This window comes from Neopelma chrysocephalum, unplaced genomic scaffold (assembly GCF_003984885.1).
Source record: "Neopelma chrysocephalum unplaced genomic scaffold, ASM398488v2 Primary Assembly neopelma1_94, whole genome shotgun sequence".
Classification (NCBI taxonomy): Eukaryota; Metazoa; Chordata; class Aves; order Passeriformes; family Pipridae; genus Neopelma; species Neopelma chrysocephalum.
The window spans coordinates 3,111,277-3,131,070 of NW_020897756.1; the positions used below are offsets into that span (position 1 = coordinate 3,111,277).

A 19,794-nucleotide genomic window follows, 5' to 3' on the forward strand; every position below is an offset into this window, starting at 1 on the left:
TTGTTGAGAGTCTCAGGGAACAACAGCAAAGGAAAACAAACCCTGGAGGTGATGGTTGGGAGGGGAAACATTTACTGACTCAATGCCACAAGAGAACAACGTTATGGAAGTGTCAGCTTACTGCAACTGAAAATGAGACCAAAAATGCCCCTCATGACAAGTGAAAAGAATCTCAGGTTGATTTTTTAAAGTGGGACCAGGACAATGTCTGTGCACCGGGTGTAGCTCAAGTGCTCCGAATAACCCTCGAGGAAGGACCTGCCTCTCTTCATCTAACAGAGACAAACTCCAAAATTAAGTTTCAGCTCTTTGAGCCACTCTTTAGACAGAAACTTAAACCAGGCAGGATGGATATCTCTGGAGGGAGCTGAGTGGAGAAGACCTGAGAAGGAGATTGAGAAGCTTTAGGCACTTCAGACAATTACAGATAATTATGGATAAAGAAAAGAAGCTCCACAGGCACAAAAAAGTGTTGTTGGTTTGGGGGTTTTTTAAGCCAAATAAGGGAAAACCCATAAAGGATGAAGAAATGATCATTGAAAATTAATGTTATTTATCAAAAAAAAAAAAAAGGAGACATCCAGGTCCAATCACATTTTGGGACCAAATGAGAAATACTTTGCTTTGGGAGGACAGAATTCAAAATATTTCATTGCATATTTTACAAAAATGAGATTAGTTCCTGAGGGAGATTTATTGCTCTTACAAGTGAGAACAGTGCAGCAGAAAAAAAAAAACCTGTGTATATGCTAAGCACACAAAATATTAATGATATCTTAATGGTGTCTTTAACCTTGTTCAGAAGTTTAGGAGCAGAGTCTGGATAAAACTTCATAAAATAACTTACCTTGTAAATCTCTTCTTTCCACAAAAAACTTTGGAACTTGGCTTCTTTTTTTTTTTTTTAAAGCAAATTATCATGCTCTTAGCAGTAAAAATCTTAGGGGTTTTTGCCTACAGACTTTAAAGGCCTTTTTAAAGAACAACAAATGTCTTCATTATATCTTCTCCCAATGGTTAAAACTTATTTCTGATTCTGCACTTTATTCACTGGACAAGGTGACCACGAATTTGTCACACTGAAATGAAAGGTTCACTCAACTCTTAATTAAATTTATCAGACATCATATCCCCAAGTGCTACAAATGGACTCTAAGAAACTTTAAAAATGGAGGGAGAAACAGAAAAAAAAATTGCATTCAGGAACCACAGAAAATGGAAATAGGCTTTAACAAACATATAAATAATTTTATTTCTCCCTGTTTACTATAGTCTGTATGCAAGTTAGCAGAACTCTAAATTTATATGAAGAGTACTTTGACTGAAAATTGGTCTTAAAACAGATTTCAAAAATGACAAGAATTTCAGTGAAAAGCACTGTGATCCCATTTTAGCACAAAATTGTCACCATTTTAAACTTCTGTCAAAATTCCCATTAGTGATCGTTTGAAATATCATGGCAATTTCTCCCCATCTCATTTTGACACCAGCACTGGATTAATCTCACACAACTTTCGCCATCTAAATATTACTCAGCTTGTCTAAATTGGCTGTCAAGGTTCCCCACAGTCAAGGGAGAAATCCAGACGTCTTTTGAAATGACTCAACCCAGTTCTGCTACAAAAGGATGATTTGCCCTCTCAAGGACATTCTGTCCTCCCCTTTTTCCCCCCACTGATCCCAGACTGTGCCTGGAGAGCTGTGGGATAAATCCCATCCTCTCAGGGTCATAACCCACGGACATTGCACAGACATGCAAGAGTTTAGGCACTGCAGGAGAAACCAGGAATAAAAATGCTTGGAAGATGAAAGATTTCTGTTCTAAATCCAGTGCTGACATGTGAGGCCCTGGCACGGGTTGTCCAGAGAAGCTGTGGCTGCCCCATCCCTGGAAGTGTCCAAGGCCAGGTTGGACGGGGCTTGGAGCAACCTGGGCTAGTGGAAGGTGTCCCTGCCTGTGGCAGGGGGTGGAATGAGATGAACTTTTAGGTTCCCTGCCAACACAAACCATGCTGTGATTCTATGTAGGGTTTCAGATGCACTGCATCTGCATGCCTGCTGAAAGCTCCTTTAATCTCTCTCTTGTTCATCTCTTCCATCACAAAATACTCTGATTAATTCACAGCCTTCCAGCCCAAAGCATATGGCAGTCAGAGCATGAAGGAAATACAGCAAATTTCTCTACTGTCTTTTGTCATCAACTCCATAGTTTTTAGTGGAACACCACAAGACTTTAAACCCAGGGTGGCTCAGTGGGGAAAAAAAAGGGACAGGATGCGCTCTCCTATAAGCTGAAGCAAAACACAATCCTATGTCTTTGCATCCTCAGCTGTCATCTGAGAGTTTTTTACTCCCCTATAATGTAATGGCTCTAAATCAGAACAAGATGGGGAGAAATAAAATAGTACCAAAGGTCCCGTACAGCTTCCGAGTATTTTCTCTTCTATGGAATAGATTCAGCTCAACATCCCTCCACTAATAACCACTTTCTGATGCTCTTTGAAGGTCTCAATATCTAGGCCCTAGAGCCTAGAGATTTAAATCATTTTGCTTCAGCATACAGATAGATACACAGCCTACCCTTGCCCCCTAAAGACAAACTTTGCATCTCCACAGCTGTCTTTGTTTTACAGCTTTTATACCCGAGTGCAGGAGCAAATTTCGTGGACTCAGTTGATGTAATAAAAGGTTTGAGCAGGGCAGCTTCCTCCAGCATGGTAAATCTGGGCCATTGCAGTGCATCTTCCCACCATCCACAGTGGATTTCTGTGGTCATACAGACCCCAGATCCACTGCTCAGCTTTTATACTTTTCCAAAAACATACCGCTGCTGTGGAAGGGAACTCTGAAAATCTGGGATTTAAAGCCTGGTAGAGTTTAAGAGTTCTCTTGCCTCTCCTCTCCATGAGCAGATTAGCTCCGAGATTGGTTTGCAAATGAAGAAGAGCAGGTGTTGGGGCTGACAGCACGATGGGGGTTTTCAGAGAGAGGCAGGATGTTAATCCAGCCCTGGGAGAGCAGTGAGCCGAGTAAAACAGTCCTGTAACTGTGCTATTACCCAGAAGGCCAGAAAGACAAGATCTAATCTGCTGTGATTCACTGAGCAGTGCTACTTATTGCAAGGGCTTACAAACCCCCATTTTAACACAAGTCTCTGAAGCAGTTACAGAAGTTAGATCAAAACCTGGCTTTTCAGTTCACTCTCCAAAAGGCAGGGGATACCTTGTTCCAGGAGTGATAAAACAGCAACGGTGGTTAAATAAATAATGTTAATTGCTATCTGCAGCCTTCTACCAAATCAACTGGCAGGAGCAACCAGTGCCTGCTCTGAGTTTCTCCAGCCATTACAATTCTAGCACAACCAAGCAGCTCACGGTGTTACCACGTTCCCCCTCCTCTGCTCAGGCTTTTGCACAGCTTGTACCCAATGTAGCACAATTCATTTGCAGGACATGCCTGGGGGGAAACCCTTTCCTGCTATTCTGAGCTCTGCTTTTGATCCTTTGCTCTGGATCCTGTCACTGCCTTTACTCAGGGAAATTGCCCCATGTTGCCCATCAGCAGGGTCTGGCTCAGCCAGCAACACTGCTGTAATTTCCCAGTGGTTTTACAAACTGATGGATGTTATGCTCCTTCCTTAGGCATCCTCCCTTCGTCCTCCCAGGCCTCCTCAATAGAATCAAGGACTTCACTCCATTTTATCACTATTGCACATTACTAAATTCTCCTTGCTGTCTTTTAGAAGAGCTGTTGTCTCCTCCTCAAACTCTTTGTTCTGATATTGGAAGTGGAGAAAACCCACTCAGCTTTGTTATTCACCTTCAACTTGTCTGCATCCTTCCTCTTTCACTTTGCTTTCCTTATCTGTGCCTTTCCACCCTCTAAACCCCATTCTGAAATCTTTCCCAACAACCCTTCCCACTTGAGCTTCTTTTCTGACATTTTATCCTGTGCAGACACTTCTTCCTTAGCTCTGATTACATTTTGCATTCCCTTATTCAGGTTCATCACCTCCTATCTGCTCTGCTCCTGTATTTATATTTATAGCTAAAAGGCTCACATCACTCTTCGTTAGACAACAATTTGTCTCTGTGAGCACCTTCCCTTTAGATAACAGCCCGTTTATCTTCCTTGATTTTGCCTCCTAACTTCTCACTTTTCACTTGGAGTTCAACGTTTTCTTTGTGACCACCTTCAACCCAAATGGGATGGTGGCTGTTGCACATGGTCTGGCCTCTTTTCACCTCCACTTTTAAACTATGCCAAGTGCTCCCTCAGAATCACACAAAGTTTTTCACATTTCCTTCCTTATATCACACGATGGCACTTCCACCTTCAATCCAGTGTTTACAGCTGGATGTTTCATCTGTCTTAGACTCATTTCATCTCAGTTAATTGTACAGACAGGTAAATTGAGCCTCTGGCTGGAAGTGTCTCTCTTTGCCCAGCAAGGTGGAGCTTTCAGGCAGCTGAAGTTAAGGGAGACAATTTTCATGCTAATTGTAATACTCCAGTACTGTCACTTCCATTTTCCACACAGAGCCAAAAAACTGATGGCCTTGGTGACCTGCCACAACCAGTGCAAAGCCAACAGCAGAAGTGGGATCAGATCAGGGCTCATAAAATTCTGATCTTCATTTCCAGATTTCTTCATCTTCGCCACAGGGGCTCTGAACTGAGCTGTTCTATGCCAGTTCCCCCCAAAGTGCCACATGAATGATTTCTTTCAAGTCTTAAAAGAAAGGAGATAATCTTTCTTTGCAATCTAGGTTTAGTTTGGTTTTTTGCTTTTTTTTTTTTTTAAATCTTTGGTAAAGTCTATTTGTTCTACAGGAAATATATATTTAACCCAAGAAAAAAATGCAGTGCAAAATATATCCCTCAGCATGACTTAATTTTGCTTTTATAGTATTCTATAGATTTATCCAGTCATGAAAATCTATAGCACATTCATTTATATTCTTATTTCTTGTTCTGATGGTCTCAGGCTTGGCTTCTCCAACTTGATGCTGCTCAGCAGCCCTTGAAAAGAATTACTTTTCACACCTCCTCCCTGCAGTCATAAGGAATAATGAAACACTGGGATGAGCTGCCTGGAGAGCCTGTGGAAAGCTCAGCCTTGGAGATCAACTTTGGAAGAAGCTTCAGAAATATCAGATAAAAATAAGAGAGATGAATCTAATCCCGCCTTGGAGAATAAAGCTGACCCAAGTGGCTTTATGGAGTCCTTCCCTGCCCTGTGTCTCTGCAATGAATCAATATTCCAATAACATCAATGATAACTGATCACTGAAAAAAGTAAACTAAGAGGTTTCAGTGCATTTTCAGCTGCCTTATTGTGATTCTGAGGCAGAAGCTGAGCTTGTCCCACCCATCAAACCAGCTCTCTGGGGACAAGCAGCGACTGCTCCACTGGTTCCTGACCACAAGGAGGGAGAAAATCTGATCTCTGAGACACATTTAAAAATCTGATCTACCTGCAGCTCCTTTTGTGCTCCCTTGTGTGGCACTGAAAGCTCTGGGATATGAAGTAAAAATGGACAGAAAATGGGCATCATCACATAATGTGAAAATCTCACAAAAGCATTTAGCCCTTAAATTACAAACATGAAGCACAAAGCAAGGCTGATATAAGATGGGTAAAACCCCCACAAAGCCATGCAATGATGTTACGTAAAATAATTATAAAAACCCCCATAAAACAAACTCAAACATGTTAGCCTGCAACAAATGGACTGAACTCCTGAATGCTCAGCACTGTAAACCAGACTGCAGTGAGCTCCTCAAACACACTCCTTCCCACAGCATGCACATAAAATCTCGCAGGCAGCTCAGTTTAATGTGAATTTACACCTACAGGAGATTATGTTCCCGTATCTGTTCTTATTGCGGTTTTCATCCTCCTTGGCCGTGTCCCAGGACGCCGTTTGCCCCTCGGGGAGTGCCTGCAAAACAAACAACAGGGGGCTGTTTATAAAGAGCTGCCCAATGCCTTCAGGTGGGTGAAGAGGCCTTAGCAGGACAAAAATAAAGGCACTGAATAATTCAGCAGCTGACCAAGCAAAAGGCTCTTTGAGGAAAGGGTGTCTCCACTAATGCCAAATGTGCAGACAGTTTGCATCTCTTGGCTTCTGCCAGCCAAGAACAGTTTTCCTCCTGCTACTTCTCATCTAAAAGGATCAGGGGAATTTGTTTCTGGCTGCACAGCCACAGGTTAACCTCATTTTCCCCTGTAGAACAAGGCTCGTGGAGATCTCACCTAAGTACACCTCTGAGGAAACCCAGAGGGCTGAAACGCAGAGCTCAGCCCTTCATATTGGAGTTGAAAATAGATACAGTGGTTTCACCAATTTCTGTGTTAATAATGGGTGATGCAATACAATCCACTGGCTGGTTTGCTCTGAGGAAAAATAAAGCAGCTCGGGGTTTTAGATCATGTGTAAGGAAGAGGGGCAAAAGGAGGTGAAGCACACCCATGAAGTATGAAAATAAACAGCCATTTCCCTAAAATCTGCTCTTTCAGTTGAGGAAGGATGAGGATAGGGACACTGGCAGCACTCAGTGCTACCCTACCTACAGCTTGGCCCTACAACTGCTCTGAACACACTGGAATGAGCCACTTCCCCCTTGAGACATGTCCAGGGAGGAATTTAAGGCAGAGCCTGGAAAGCACCAGTTGGCACGGGATGGTGGCTGGAAGATGGTCCTGGGTGAGAAGAACAACTCCCCCTGAACTGCCTCAATAGTTCAGCCTCCTCCAAGATGTACTCCCTAACATGATTCTACATCACCAAAAACAACATTATGAATTGTATTATTTCTGCTCCCCGGGGAATTACGGGGGTTTTATACCCCAATCATCGTAAAATCATATCTGCCTCAGCTAGCAGCTGTGCTAGGAAATGAATTTATATTCATCTTCACAAGCCATCCAGGTCTATTATGTGCCTGAATGCAATAGCAGAGAGACACAATTAGGATCTACAACACTGACATTACAATTAAACTTAATATGAGCAAACCCCTGGCAGAGCAGATCGCTGTGAATGTCCCCCAAAGGGATCCAGGACAGCAAATGTCAGGCACTGCAGCACTGCCAGGAGCACTGCTGACAAACACAGGGACAGCCAGTTCCCATTCAAAAACCCAGGAGAAAGAGTAATAACTCTGTAATTGGGGAGGGCTTTGATCACACATAGATTTCCTTTGCAGACAGTTGTTTCCAAATAGCAGCTCCTCTCCCGAGGAAAAACACCCGACCAACAAACCCACACACAACAAAAACATCCCCCAGTAAAAGAAGAGAGGTGAGGAAGGCTCATTTTTATCTTCAAAGACATAAGAAAAAGGTGCCTTATTTTTCCACCAATATCAAATTACAGCAGGTTGACCAGAGAATGGCAACAGGCATGAGGCACCTAATTAGAGCTTGATCTGAAAAGGAAAAGAAATAAAAGAAATAAAAGCAAACCCTTTCCCATGACTTCCATGTGGACTGAGCTGTCTTGTCCAGAGAAAACACATTCAGGCCCAATAAATCTCTTTTCAACAAACCATATCCTTTCATGAGATTTGAACATGAAATTCTCCGCTGAAATTGATGTTTTTATATTTGCTGATAGAGCCTCCAAAGATTTAAGAGTCCAGGAATTTTCATCTCGTTCAATCCAACAGAAATCTCTACTTCCCACAGAACTGCCCAGCCCCAAAGGGAGGGAGCTGTGTGAGCAACACAAACTACCTTTGTGGGGGGCACCTTATAAACCTTTTATAAACATCAGATGAACAAACTGGGGTACATGAACTCCACGTACATTGGTTGTACAGCCCAAAGAATTCTCCTATGTGATCACTAAAAATGCAGCACCAAGAATTGAAACTGCATTAGAAATAAAGACAAAAATATCAATTATAATGAGGTTGCATGCACAAAAAGAGGAGCACACCTAATGTTCTGCTCCTTCAGGTTTTGTTGGTACAATAACTACCTCCATAACTGCAAAAGAGTTACTAATTCTGTTTCTATCTGCATTATCAGCAATGTTAAATCAGGACAGATCACTCAGGCACTGGTAGTTAATCCATATTTCACAGGAAACGCTCCCCCTTCTTTCTTTGACTTGGTAACAGCAGAATTTCAGTGTTCAACAAACTATACTTGATTTTTAGGCTTTTTCTACTTCTAAAACTTTCTAAACTCCTTTTAGAGAAGTTTTGTGAAATTTATACTGAAATATCTTCCCACCAGTGGAATTTAGGTTACAGTGAAGCTTTTTAAACTATAAATTGATCTAAATTTTAGCTCAAATTACAAGGATAGATCTCTCAAAGTCAGATTCATCTCAATCAAGCTTCCTAAGCACCACGGCCCAAACATGACTGAAGTGTTCCCATTAAATAGAGGCTTACTGCAAGCCAATTTAAATTTCCAATGGATGCATTTAGTTAGTCTGCTGTTTGTTTTTAATTTAAGCACGAAAATTTGAATCCTTCATCTGCACTGATCTACCTCAATGCTGCAGTATTGGTGCCAAAGGCAACAACATCAGTTAAAAGCCTCCCTGTTCATCCCAAATTGTGCCAGGGAGCCCTGGCCCTCTCCCTGCAGTCACTCTCTTCTCAACAGTGGTGGAAAAAACTGTTCCCACAACTCTGCTGAGAGCCAGAATTAAAAAATGCTCTGGCTAAAAAAAAAATAACCTGAAAAGAAGTATTTCAGCCATTCATTTTGCAGTGTTACATCATAACCTGGACCACTGGATCTGTTCTTTCAACCACAGGAAGAACAAGGGTTAAACCCCAGAGGTGACTTCCATAAGCTGAAGAATTTCAATACTATGGTGCTTGAGGAAGGAGCCACAAAATCCAAAATAGCTAAACCATCTCAGTAATGCAGCGGGAGAATGTGCTTCAGTGACATCCTAAATCATAATGGAAAATGAGTTTGGGTAATTAAGCTTATTATCTCCTCAGCCAGTAATTGGTGCTTGCAGTAAGTCTACGGGACTAGTCCCACAGCTCACAACAAATCAGGGCTGATATGTTCTGGAAAAGGAACTGGAGACATTTAAATGAGTCCTGTTTAAATGTTTATGGCTATTCCTAATCCCAGATAGTGCCATCTACACCCAGAGCCACGGATAAGATTTTTTTCCCTTCTGTTCTACTTGTTTCACTGCTGAACAGAAGCAGCAGCCAAAAAAGGTCCGAGTCACACCTTGCCCTCAGGTGCACAGGAAGGCCCAAAATAACCCCCACACAGGGAGTGCTGACAGATTCCCACGTTCACACACAGTTATCATCCACTTCACACCAGCACTGACACCTCTTACACAATCACATCCTGCTTCTCAGCTCGGTGTGGAGCCACCACAAATGGGTTTTTTTCTGGATGCCCTCAGTAAAACCCGCTGCCTGTGCCCCAACATGGAGGTGCAGGCAGCCTTCAAACAAACATGGAATGCAATTTCCAGGTTACCGAGCAGAGATGAGAATATACAGAGATAAGAGATTGTCATGTGTGACTGATATGCTCCCTTCAAAGCGATTTTTCATGAGAGTAAAATTATTTGGTAACATGTCACTAAACAGGCTGCAATTTATGCTATCAATTTGCAAAGTAAGTAGAAAATCAGCTCCTTGGAAGAAAAAAAAAGAACATATTTGGAGGCGACACTGATATTAGTGTCTGAAAACACGTTTTAAAAAGAGACATCAAATTCTTTTTTAAGATTTTATCAGCTGTTCTGCAAAGCGTTTTGCAGAGCCGATTTTGCAGCTTTGTGCTCCTGCAGATCCCCACTCTCAGCCAGGCTCAAACCTCCCACCTTCCTGGAGCTTCCTGACATCCTTCCCCGCCTTTGTGGCACTGCTATTTGGAGCCGAAGTGCTGCCTGCATCCCGTGCTCCAAAGCCCCAATTCCAGCCTGGAAAACGCCTTTAACCGCGGGCAATTAGCGCCGATTGAAGGGTGGGACAGCCCAGGGGATTTGTGAGCTCGAGGCAGTCTCCGGGCTACTCCTCCTAAAGAAAGGAATTATGCAAATCCATGGAATGTCACCGTCATTATACACGTCTGTAGATGGCACTTTCTGGGAAAGGCACAACTCGCGGAGCTGAAAGTTGCATTGACATTTTTCATGCTAATGTGCTATTTTGATAATTACCCGTGCCGGTGCCAGAAAATTACATATATGCCAGCACCTGTTTTCTTCTTGAGCATCAAGAACTAGATCTCAGGGCGTCTGTAATTGGGCTGAATGGAGTTTTGGGTACTGCTCATGGAAATGGAGGCCGAGGGGGGGCTCAGCAAATCTCCTAAGGGAGTTATTACCCTTTCTCAATATTAAACACAGCTCTTTATATTGATAGTTTAATTAGCACGCTTGATTATGGGGCAAGAGTCAGTAGACCTGGTTAACATACAGTTTCCAGAAACGTTTGCTATGAGACAGTCTTTGATTCTATCTGATTAAACAAAATGCTCCTGGTGACAACCAGGAAAAGACTCCCTCTCAATTAGAGCAAAGCCCAGCACTGAGGGTACAAACCCCATGGACTCTCACTTGCAGGGTGCAAAAGTGAGCTGTTTTCATTAAGTAACTTATTTTTCACAGCTGTTATGTTATTTTTAAGTAGTTTTAATGCCACTGTGCATATTAATTGCTTATTGCCTTCCCACAAGCTTACTACATTCATTATAATTATCCCTTGCTAGAGCTGAGCCTCACATATGTTTGATGCTATTTCCCTCCTCTGTTTGCTCTGCTTGAAATGTATATTCCTTTTCCAACTCCTCCCCAGTGTTGTGTTTTCTGGTCATTTGGATTATATTTGGATTATATTCCTGGTCATTCCAGCTTTGGGGTGAAGATATGGAGGGGAAGAGGACTGCTTTCATTTTTCCAGCTTACCTTTTGCTCCTCTCCTCACACAGATTTGGAAGTGTACTCTGAGCCAGAGGTTTGAGCATACTGGAAAATTCCACCTCCATTTAAGCTGCACAAATTCCTGCCTTTGACTTTACAACTCTGCATGCAGGTCATGGCACTGTGATTAAACTTGATCAATGGTGAGGGAGTATTTGGAGCTCCCCCAAAAGCTCAAGCAAAACCCCTTCCTTTTCTTACAGCTTGGTTTACACTACCCAAGGAAAGCAGATCAGTAAGGAAGGGACTGTGGGACTCCACGACCTGCATTGAGTTCAGCACCTGTTAAATATTTACTGTCTGCTCTTTATGGGAGAGAGGGCACCTGCTATGGGATGAGCAAAATGTCACCAACTTACTGCTGTAATAAACACCTTCTCTTGGTACCTGAGGGCCACCAAAGGCTGACAGTGCTGTAAAATCCTGCCCTCATAAACCAAAATAAGAAAGGAAAGGATTAAGAGGGTGAATTAAGGAAAAGAAGCTTTTAAAACACAGTTATCCTGCCTTCCAAGGTTCTATCCCTCATGAGTGCAACTTCTTGTGAAGAAAGACAACACACAGGTACCCCCAAAATGCCAGGCAGTGGAAAGACTGTAGGAAAATTTATTTCCAAGGTCAAGAACACTGGACTTAAAGAACATTCACCTTCATGGCTTGTCAAACACAGGGCCTGGGCAAAGACACCCCCCCTGTTCTTCTCAGGGCTTTTATCATCCCTGGCCCCCCTCTGTGGGGACCTTCAAACATCTCTGCAAGGACCTACCTTTTTCTCATACTAGGGAAAATTTCTCTGGAATGCAGGAGGAAAAAACACCCAAAACTGTCTCTAGGAAAGATGCCTCTTCCAGGCAGGAAAGTCTCCCTAAGCGAAATAAGCCCTGATCTCACGATAAATCTTTCAGAAGGGTCTTCTACCCTTACACTCCTCTACTACAAGTGAGTGAAGGTTCCTCTTACCTCATACTCCTCTTTAAAGCCATAGCCCTGTCCCCTCTTCATCTGGGTGATGTGCTGCAGCAGGTCTGCCACTCGGATGGCAGGCTGGAACTGCCCCCGGGGGTAGGACATCTCCACAGGCTCGCAGCTGCGGTACGGGTGGGTCTGGATGGTCAGCGTGGGCTGGGGCATCTCTCCATGGCTGCTGTCTGTTGGAAACACAGGGAGGCAAAGCAACCTTTCACCACTCTGGTATTTCCAGGCTCATTCTCTGTTTTACCTGTTTCTCCATCACCCCGTAGGTCGGGGCAGGCGAAAGGAAGCAAAGAAATAAGTAAGAAACACACACTATATAAGTACATAAATAAGTAAGAAACAAACAGCCTTCAGCTGCCTGGAAACTAAATCACACTGGAGTAATTCCTTGTGTCAAGGAGACAAACTCAAAGAGATGGGAACAGAGTGAACAGCCAGCCAGGCTGCTGAGGATACAGCATAAGGCTGAGCTCCCCAGAACTCCAACAAAATTACATACCTGTCTTCACAAACCTGCAAAGCACACAGCTGAGAGATACATACAGATGAGCAAGAGATTCAAGCAGCATTTGGGGTGTACAGCATGAGATAACTGAAAGGGGCCCAAGTGAACAGCACACAAATTATTAGCATTTCAAATAAGCCACATGGGACACTGGAGGTAAATTAAACTGCTCCGCTGGTTCAGGCCTAAAATTTTATATGTCAATTACAAAGATGGAATATCATCAGAAATAATAAAGCAGCGTAAAAATGCAGTTATCCTGCATGCAGAAATTTAAATTTCAGATGTGTAAACTTAATAGGAAAAGGGTGTTTTTTTGAAAGAAATGGATTGAAAGAAATCTATCACTGTGCAGATGGAATTGCAACCTCATATCTCCAGCAAAACTGTGTACCCAACAAGATATTCCCAGTGAACTAATATAAAAGAATTTAAATAATAACTTCAATTACCAAACAACTGACTGCAACAACTTTTAACAACAGGAACTCAGATTAAATGAAAAATTCAGTTTCTTATCTACCAGAGTTGACCAAATTTAAATAGTTGGCCAAATATACCATTGGTTTTTCCTGTGATTACAGGGATCTGAGATGCTCAGGTCCTTCCACACACACAATTCTTTCTGGTCTTACCCAAAGCCAAGCTTTAGCAAACAAAAAACCTCCCTCCCTCGGATTGTTGATAAACTCCCCTTAAGCTGGCACAAACTCCCCTTAAGCTGGCACACACGGGGCTTGTTCACTGACAACGAGCTGAAACACCCCCCTTGTCAGCAACACTGCAGCCGTGTCTTTGAAGGGATAAAGAATAAATAAATCAAATTGCAATTTCAGGGTGGTTTTTGTGAGGCAGAAATATGGTCAGAATGCTACTGTAAACATTGCTCTGCTTGAGGAAGCACTGTGGGGTTGGATCAGAGGCAGTCAGGGCTCCCCGTGCCCCTCCTGCGAAGGTGGGCAGGAGCAGAGAGGTGAGGGATCCCTCTGCCTCCTTGGCAGCTGGTGAGCCAGTGACATGACAAAACATGACAAATAACACTTTAGCTGGTTTACTGTTAGATTAGGGGGAAGATATGAAGACAGGGATATGCTGTGTTTGGAAGCTGGAGGACTGTGAGGAGGAGACAGGAATGCCAGCAGTGGACACTGCTGCTTGATCACCAGTGAGATAAAAACATCTGGTGGGTGAATTATCACATCCTGCTCTTCTGAAATAAATTAGCACAGTGATCATCTGCTCTGAAGATGAGACTCCTGAATTTAAGGATTTCTAGGTCCCAGGTTCTCATCAACACAGTCACATTCCCAGGACACTCGGAGATTTACAGGGCTATGGCTCAAGCGAAGCAACCCTCACATACAAAATGTGAATAAATTTGGGATTTAAGGGAGAGTAACATCCAAAGCATTTGTATAATCATCCCTAATGCTCTGACTAATGACAGTGTGAGAACTCTGAGCAGAGGGAATTTCAAGGCCTATTAATTCCCCTAGTTGGATTCGCTTTCCCAATGCATCTTTCCTCCCCTATTCCCTATTAACCTCCTGTAATGGGAAGGAGAAGATTTTTATCGCGGACCATTTCCGACAGACGTACTATGCTTAATTTTCCATCATTAGGTTTAATACAAACCCAATCTCACAATTGGCTTCTCTCAGGAACCTGCAAGTAATGCCACAATTTTATCAGCCCCAATTAAAAAACATTATGAGATCCCTATTCGAGAGGGAGCCTTAAAACTAATGTGTGGTTCTGGAGCAAATACAGGGAGGGCACAGCAGAGCACAGGCCACCTGTAAAATGCAGCTCAGATCAGCCAACTCCTTTGCAGGCAATTACTGATTTCTCTCTTCATCAGTTCCTTTAATTCTGCTGTACTTGGCTCTCTTCTCAAAGAGATGTATCACAGGGAGATGTGAGAGCCAGGAAAGCTGTGCCCCCTCCCTTCCAGAATAAATTCTCTCAAAGTAGGTGCTCGTGTTACGGGTCTGGAACAGGAAGAAGGTGCTCAGAAGCAAAGAGGGGTCTGTCTCTGGCCTTTGAGTCTACAGTGACAACTGGTCTCTTTGGTCAGTGAGATAAAAATTGGTACAAACCCCACTGATTGTAGGAACAACTCTTGCAGCATTGCCAGAGAGTCACAGAATGATTTGAGTTGGAAGGGACCTTAAAGATCATCTTGTTCCATCCCCCCTTCCACGGGCAGGGATACCTCCACTAGACCAGGTCACTCCAAGCCCCATCCTTGAACGCTTCCAGGGATGGGGCAGCCACAACTTCTCTGGGCAACCTGTGCCAGGGCCTCCCCACCCTCACAGGGAAGAATGTCGAGTGTGGTCCATGGCATCACACCTTTTGTGTGCCATGTGTTTCTGCTTAAAGAAAAGCATCCCACAGTCTGGGTCATCCTACTCTCAGCCCTGTGACACACAGCTGAAACAAGATCATCACCTCCTCCAGACCTCCATGACAAACACATCGTGCACATCCTCTGTGCTACCTGCAAGAAAACCCGATCCCAACAACTGCAGCAGCTCCAGCCTGTCTGTTGTTGGCACCAGCACTTTATCCGGGCCAGGGAAAGTGTAGAGGTGCTTTTAGGGAGACAAACTGCCACTGAGAGGAGAGCCTGGAGTTTACACCTTGTGCTACTAAAGCCTGATGCAAGTAACACATTGTTCCTCCTCCATCTCATCAGCCCATGAGTGTGGAGCTCAGTGTGGTTAATGAGCTGCTCAGAAAGGCACGGCACCCTCTCCAAGATGTGCTGTTCACAGCAATCCTGTGAACAATTCACAGTGCAGGTAGGAGGGGAGGGAGCACCCAAGTGATCTCTCACTAGGACAGTCAACCTAAAGAGTCTTTAGAGGGTTGGCAAATGGGCTTTGCTTTTCCTGCAGGTTGCAGCTATGAACCACATCTCATTCCTTTTGGCACAATTATTACTGGAAAAGACAACAATAGATATCAGCAAAGTCAGGCTTGTACTTTAATTGTTGCACTAAAGGCAAGTCAAAGCAATTTTCCACAGTCCCTTTTCTCTGTCAGCTTCTCACAAACATGTCCCCAGTCCCTTGCAGAAGAGGATGACTTTGCAGGACAAACTGACCAAGACTTTTCACTAAATTTTTGGCAGTGCCTTCCACGAGTTTTTGGTCAGAAAAGAAAAGCAAGAAAACAACTTTTTTTTGTGGGAAAGTTGCACGAAATAATTCACTCTAGTGCTCAGAAACTACTAAACATACAGAATCCTGCATAGGGGCTTTTTGGATTATACTTCACGTGCACATTTTATTTCTAGTCATATGTCCTCATATTTGTGACAGGAACACACACCATCATATTTCATTGCATACCAAAGATGGAGTACAGTTCCAAAAAATAACCCAAATTAAAACATTTCAAGATGTGGTGATTCCACTCTGACCCCAAAAGTTGTGGCAATGGTTAATTACCCTCGCTGTCCAAACATTTCCTAATTGCAATTTGATTTTGCTTAGCTTCGATTGCAGGCACTGAATCTTATTATACCTCCTGTTAAAGAGCCCTCTGAGCATTTGAAATCCTGACCCATGCAGGCACTGATCAAATCACTTCTTCAGATCCTCTTTGATAAAGTAAATCAATTGAGAGCTTCTGAAGTCTCATTAGGGCAGGCTGCTCAGGGTCCTGGTCCTTTCCTAGAACCATTTCCAGTTTTCCACAGTTCTTTTTTGTGCAGCTGTAAATAAGACAGGTGTTCTGCATGTTGCTGGAAACATGTTCCTAATGAGAGGATCATTTCCAATATTAGCAGCTTGTGACAGCAAGGGCTGTTACCCCGGTTTGTTAACCCTTTCCAGTGCAATACTCTTACTCCCCACACTAAGATGCCCTCTGCCAACTCAGATGCTGGCACATTCATGATTCCCCATCACTGGAAGTGTCCAAGGCCAGGCTGGATGGGATTTGGAGCAACCTGCTGTAGGGGAAAGTGTCCCTGCCCATGGCAGGGGGTGGAATGAGATGATCTCTAAGGTTCCTTCCAGCCCAAACCATTCTATGATCAGCCTACGAGTTCACAGAACACCCTGAATTTTTGCAGAAGGCATTAAATTAATGATTCACTGGCTCTCACATAACTAGTCTGACTGGGAGACATTTCAGGCATCTCAGCTCACATGTTTAGTGTGTAACTGCAGAGGATCAAATTTAACTATGTTGACTTCAAATATTTGTAAACTCTCCCTGCTTATGAAATGGTGCTTTCTGTGACTCTCTCTGCTGGAGAAAATAATCATGAACTTGCTGAACTCAACTCTGAGGTCTTATTTTGCCAAAAGAAACAGAACAGAGCCCAGCATGCAGAGGGGAGCTGGAGCAGAGGTCAGTGAGGTGGAATCTTCCCCCATTTGATGAGTAACCCTGAGGGTGAGATACTATTGCCTGCCTATTGCTGCTACACCATCTTGTATTATATACTTTTGTGCTACCCAGACAAGGGAAATAAATATGTTTCCCTCCACAGAAAAACTGATAAACTTCTCCACAGATGTCACAGATAAAGATGAAGAGCAGCTGAGGAATTAGATTCCCAGTCTCAAAGTGACTCTGTACGATCAGAGCCCTGTGCAACATCCCAGTAAGGCTGCTGGGAGGGGACCTGCTCCTCCAGGCACCTTTGGGGATTAAAGCTTTAGATGCTTTTATAGATATCATCTTGTTTTGTAAGCACAGTTAGAGAAAGGGATATCTGGACACAGAGTATGATGTTGCCTCCTGACCAGAAAACCAACTTATACCTCAGACAACTAAAAGCAAAGCTGAACTAATGTGTCATCTTCTATACATGGAGAAGTTTCTTTCAAAACTTTTGCTTTAATGGCCACGAATTCCTTCTGTGTCTGAAATGACAGGCCTATCATCTCTGCTTATATTTTTATTCTCTTAGCCTTGGCAAGTGATAAGATGTGGTAAGACATCCTTTGCACAAAATAAATTATGTTTTGAGTGGTGTTTGTGATGGATTTAATTACACACAGAGCCAGTCTCTCTACACTAGAGTAAGAGTTGTCATCTTGACATCTCCTGAGGATGACTCCAGCATGGCTGATACCTCCTGCCCTTACACCAGGGATATGGTGCAAGCTGGAAAAAATAATTTGCTTTTTTGTGTGCATCAAGGTTTTGTTATATGATAAATATCCAGCTATAATGTACTGTCTACAACACCAACAGTGCTATGGCAAAGCAGAGTCAAAACATCCCTTATCAAATGATATCAACTGAGCTATGAAAAGCCTTAACAAAAAGCCTTCTGACAGCAGGCTTGACAGAGAACAGAGGATGCACCTTCCATTTCAAAGGCTGTGAAATAGCCACATATCCATAATTTTTTTAAAAAACTAAGTAATTTTCTCCAGGTTCTAGAGATTTTTAAGACTTGCTTGGTTAACACCTTATGCAAGAGCATTCTAATCGTATAAAAACTATTCCACACATTTTCTTCATCAGTTAGCTTAGAAAAAAAATCCTGTTAAAGGCACAAAGTTCCTTTGGTGAGGTGGGCAAAGATTTGGGGACAAGTGTAACCACAGCTCTTCAGCTGTGTGGGCCTTGCCAAGTCAAATCTCTCTTTGTCTCCTTGGTGAGAAGAAGGTGCCAGACCTACCCACCTTTCAGAGCAATTCATTAGTTACAGCTGAAAAACTACTGGCAGCTTCAAAACCCCACAGGAAACTAGAAGCCATTAATGGCTGGAAAAGAGAGTTTTCCAAACCACCTGATGTTCTGCAGGCAGAAAGAAATGTAAGAGAAGTTCAGCTCAAGGATCCCTACGAGGGTCTGCCCCTCCATTGCTCCTTCTGCTGCCAACCTCAGCACAGTGAAATGATGGGGAAGCCTCTCCCACAGCTCCTTGTCAGGGGCTGACATGGCCTGGGAGGCTGCAGATACAACTGAACAGGTCAAGCCGTTGATTTTTGAGCTTCCATTGCATAAAAATAACTCATCCCACAGTTAAAAGAACCAGTAATGCTGCTACAGCAGCGATATTGGCTTCTTAACACCTCTGAGTCCTTCAAACCAGGTTGTGGATACACCCACAGCAGACTGGTTAAGAATGGGCAAAGCCCATCCAAGCTAAGTAAGAGTGAAATCCAGGGAAAATGTCTCTGTCTTTCTAAGCCCAAGCCAGTTTCATGACAAGGAGCTCTCCCTGCTTGTTCTGCCCATCTGCAAGCAGCTACAAGGCACTGCAGTCCCCATCCTCTCTGGAAGGCAGCAGCTCCTGTTGTGAGGATCCTCATGAGCAGCTGAAAGGAGAACAAGGCTAAATGTCCTCACACACTGCTGGGAGATGACAGTGGATGCAAGGGAAAGACATGCTGGTTCCCTGGGAGAGACTGCACTGATCAGATCCTCTGAACATCCTCAAGAGCTGCTGGCCACGAACATTTTCTCCCAAAAACAACCTCTCAGGTTGTGCTCCCTCCTCTTCAGGTGGACATCCACCTCTTTTATTTCTCAGTGTCAGACATTCAGTTCTCCAGTGAAGGTGTTTGTGAGAAACGTTTAAAATCCAGAGTTGTCTGGGACTGGAAGAGAAAACGACCTCACTAAAAACATGCATTACATAAGAAAGGATTAATCAAGCATGGGATAGGGGAGAGGCAAAACCAAAATCCCCTGGATCTTACTATCAACAAATCTTGTCCCAGCCAAGCCTAGGGAGTCATCTACTACTGCAGATACAGAACATTTATTAGCAGAATGTACAACAGATGGGAACACACAGTACTGAACTGCAGGCAGAGCCCAGAGATGGATATTGGTAGTGGGATGACTGATGTCCCTTTTAAGATATCTTTCTCTTTCCTGGGAATGAATATTAAGGAACATCAAAAATTAAACTTATTTTGCTCATACAGCAACATCCAAGGTCTGATGAATCTTTCTGAGAAGCCAGAACACCAAGGTTTTAATTTGTCTTCAAGTCACAAGACAGAAATTTCTCCAGTGCCAAGGAATGTTTCACAGCCTGTTAAATTCAGGTGGAACTGGGGGGGTGACCAGTCAGTGTAATTCATGTCTTAAAAGTGCTCTAAACTTCACATCCCGTGTGTAAAGCAGGGAAATCAATCCTTACTCAGATATAGTGGTTAGTAAAAGTTTGAAAGAGTTTTGAATACCTAAGTTAAATTCCCTTTTCTTCTTTTTCCTCTCTAAAATTTGGGATTTTAAAAGTTTTCGGGGCTTTTTTGGCTTTTGCTTTGCCATGAGAAGTACAGATTGAACCTGTTCATTGCTCCTCGAGCTTCAGAAGACAAAATGTGCAGTTCACACCATAATTCTGTCACGACAGAGAGGGGAAACAGCTCCCCCAAATGATGATCATGTTTTCCC

At 43.2% G+C, this 19,794-nt stretch overlaps 1 protein-coding gene across 13 annotated transcripts in view; it reads right to left on the reverse strand.

The window, feature by feature from the left end:
• PTPRT (protein tyrosine phosphatase, receptor type T) overlaps nucleotides 1–19,794 on the reverse strand; it is a 443,814-nt gene that overhangs the window by 27,354 nt on the left and 396,666 nt on the right. For all 13 annotated transcript variants that reach the window (XM_027693979.1, XM_027693977.1, XM_027693980.1 and 10 more), the window contains 2 exons: nucleotides 11,889–12,076; nucleotides 5,858–5,945 (listed from right to left, as the gene is read on the reverse strand). In XM_027693979.1, coding sequence (XP_027549780.1) covers nucleotides 5,858–5,945; nucleotides 11,889–12,076 — 276 coding nt within the window. The remainder of the gene's footprint in view (nucleotides 1–5,857; nucleotides 5,946–11,888; nucleotides 12,077–19,794) is intronic.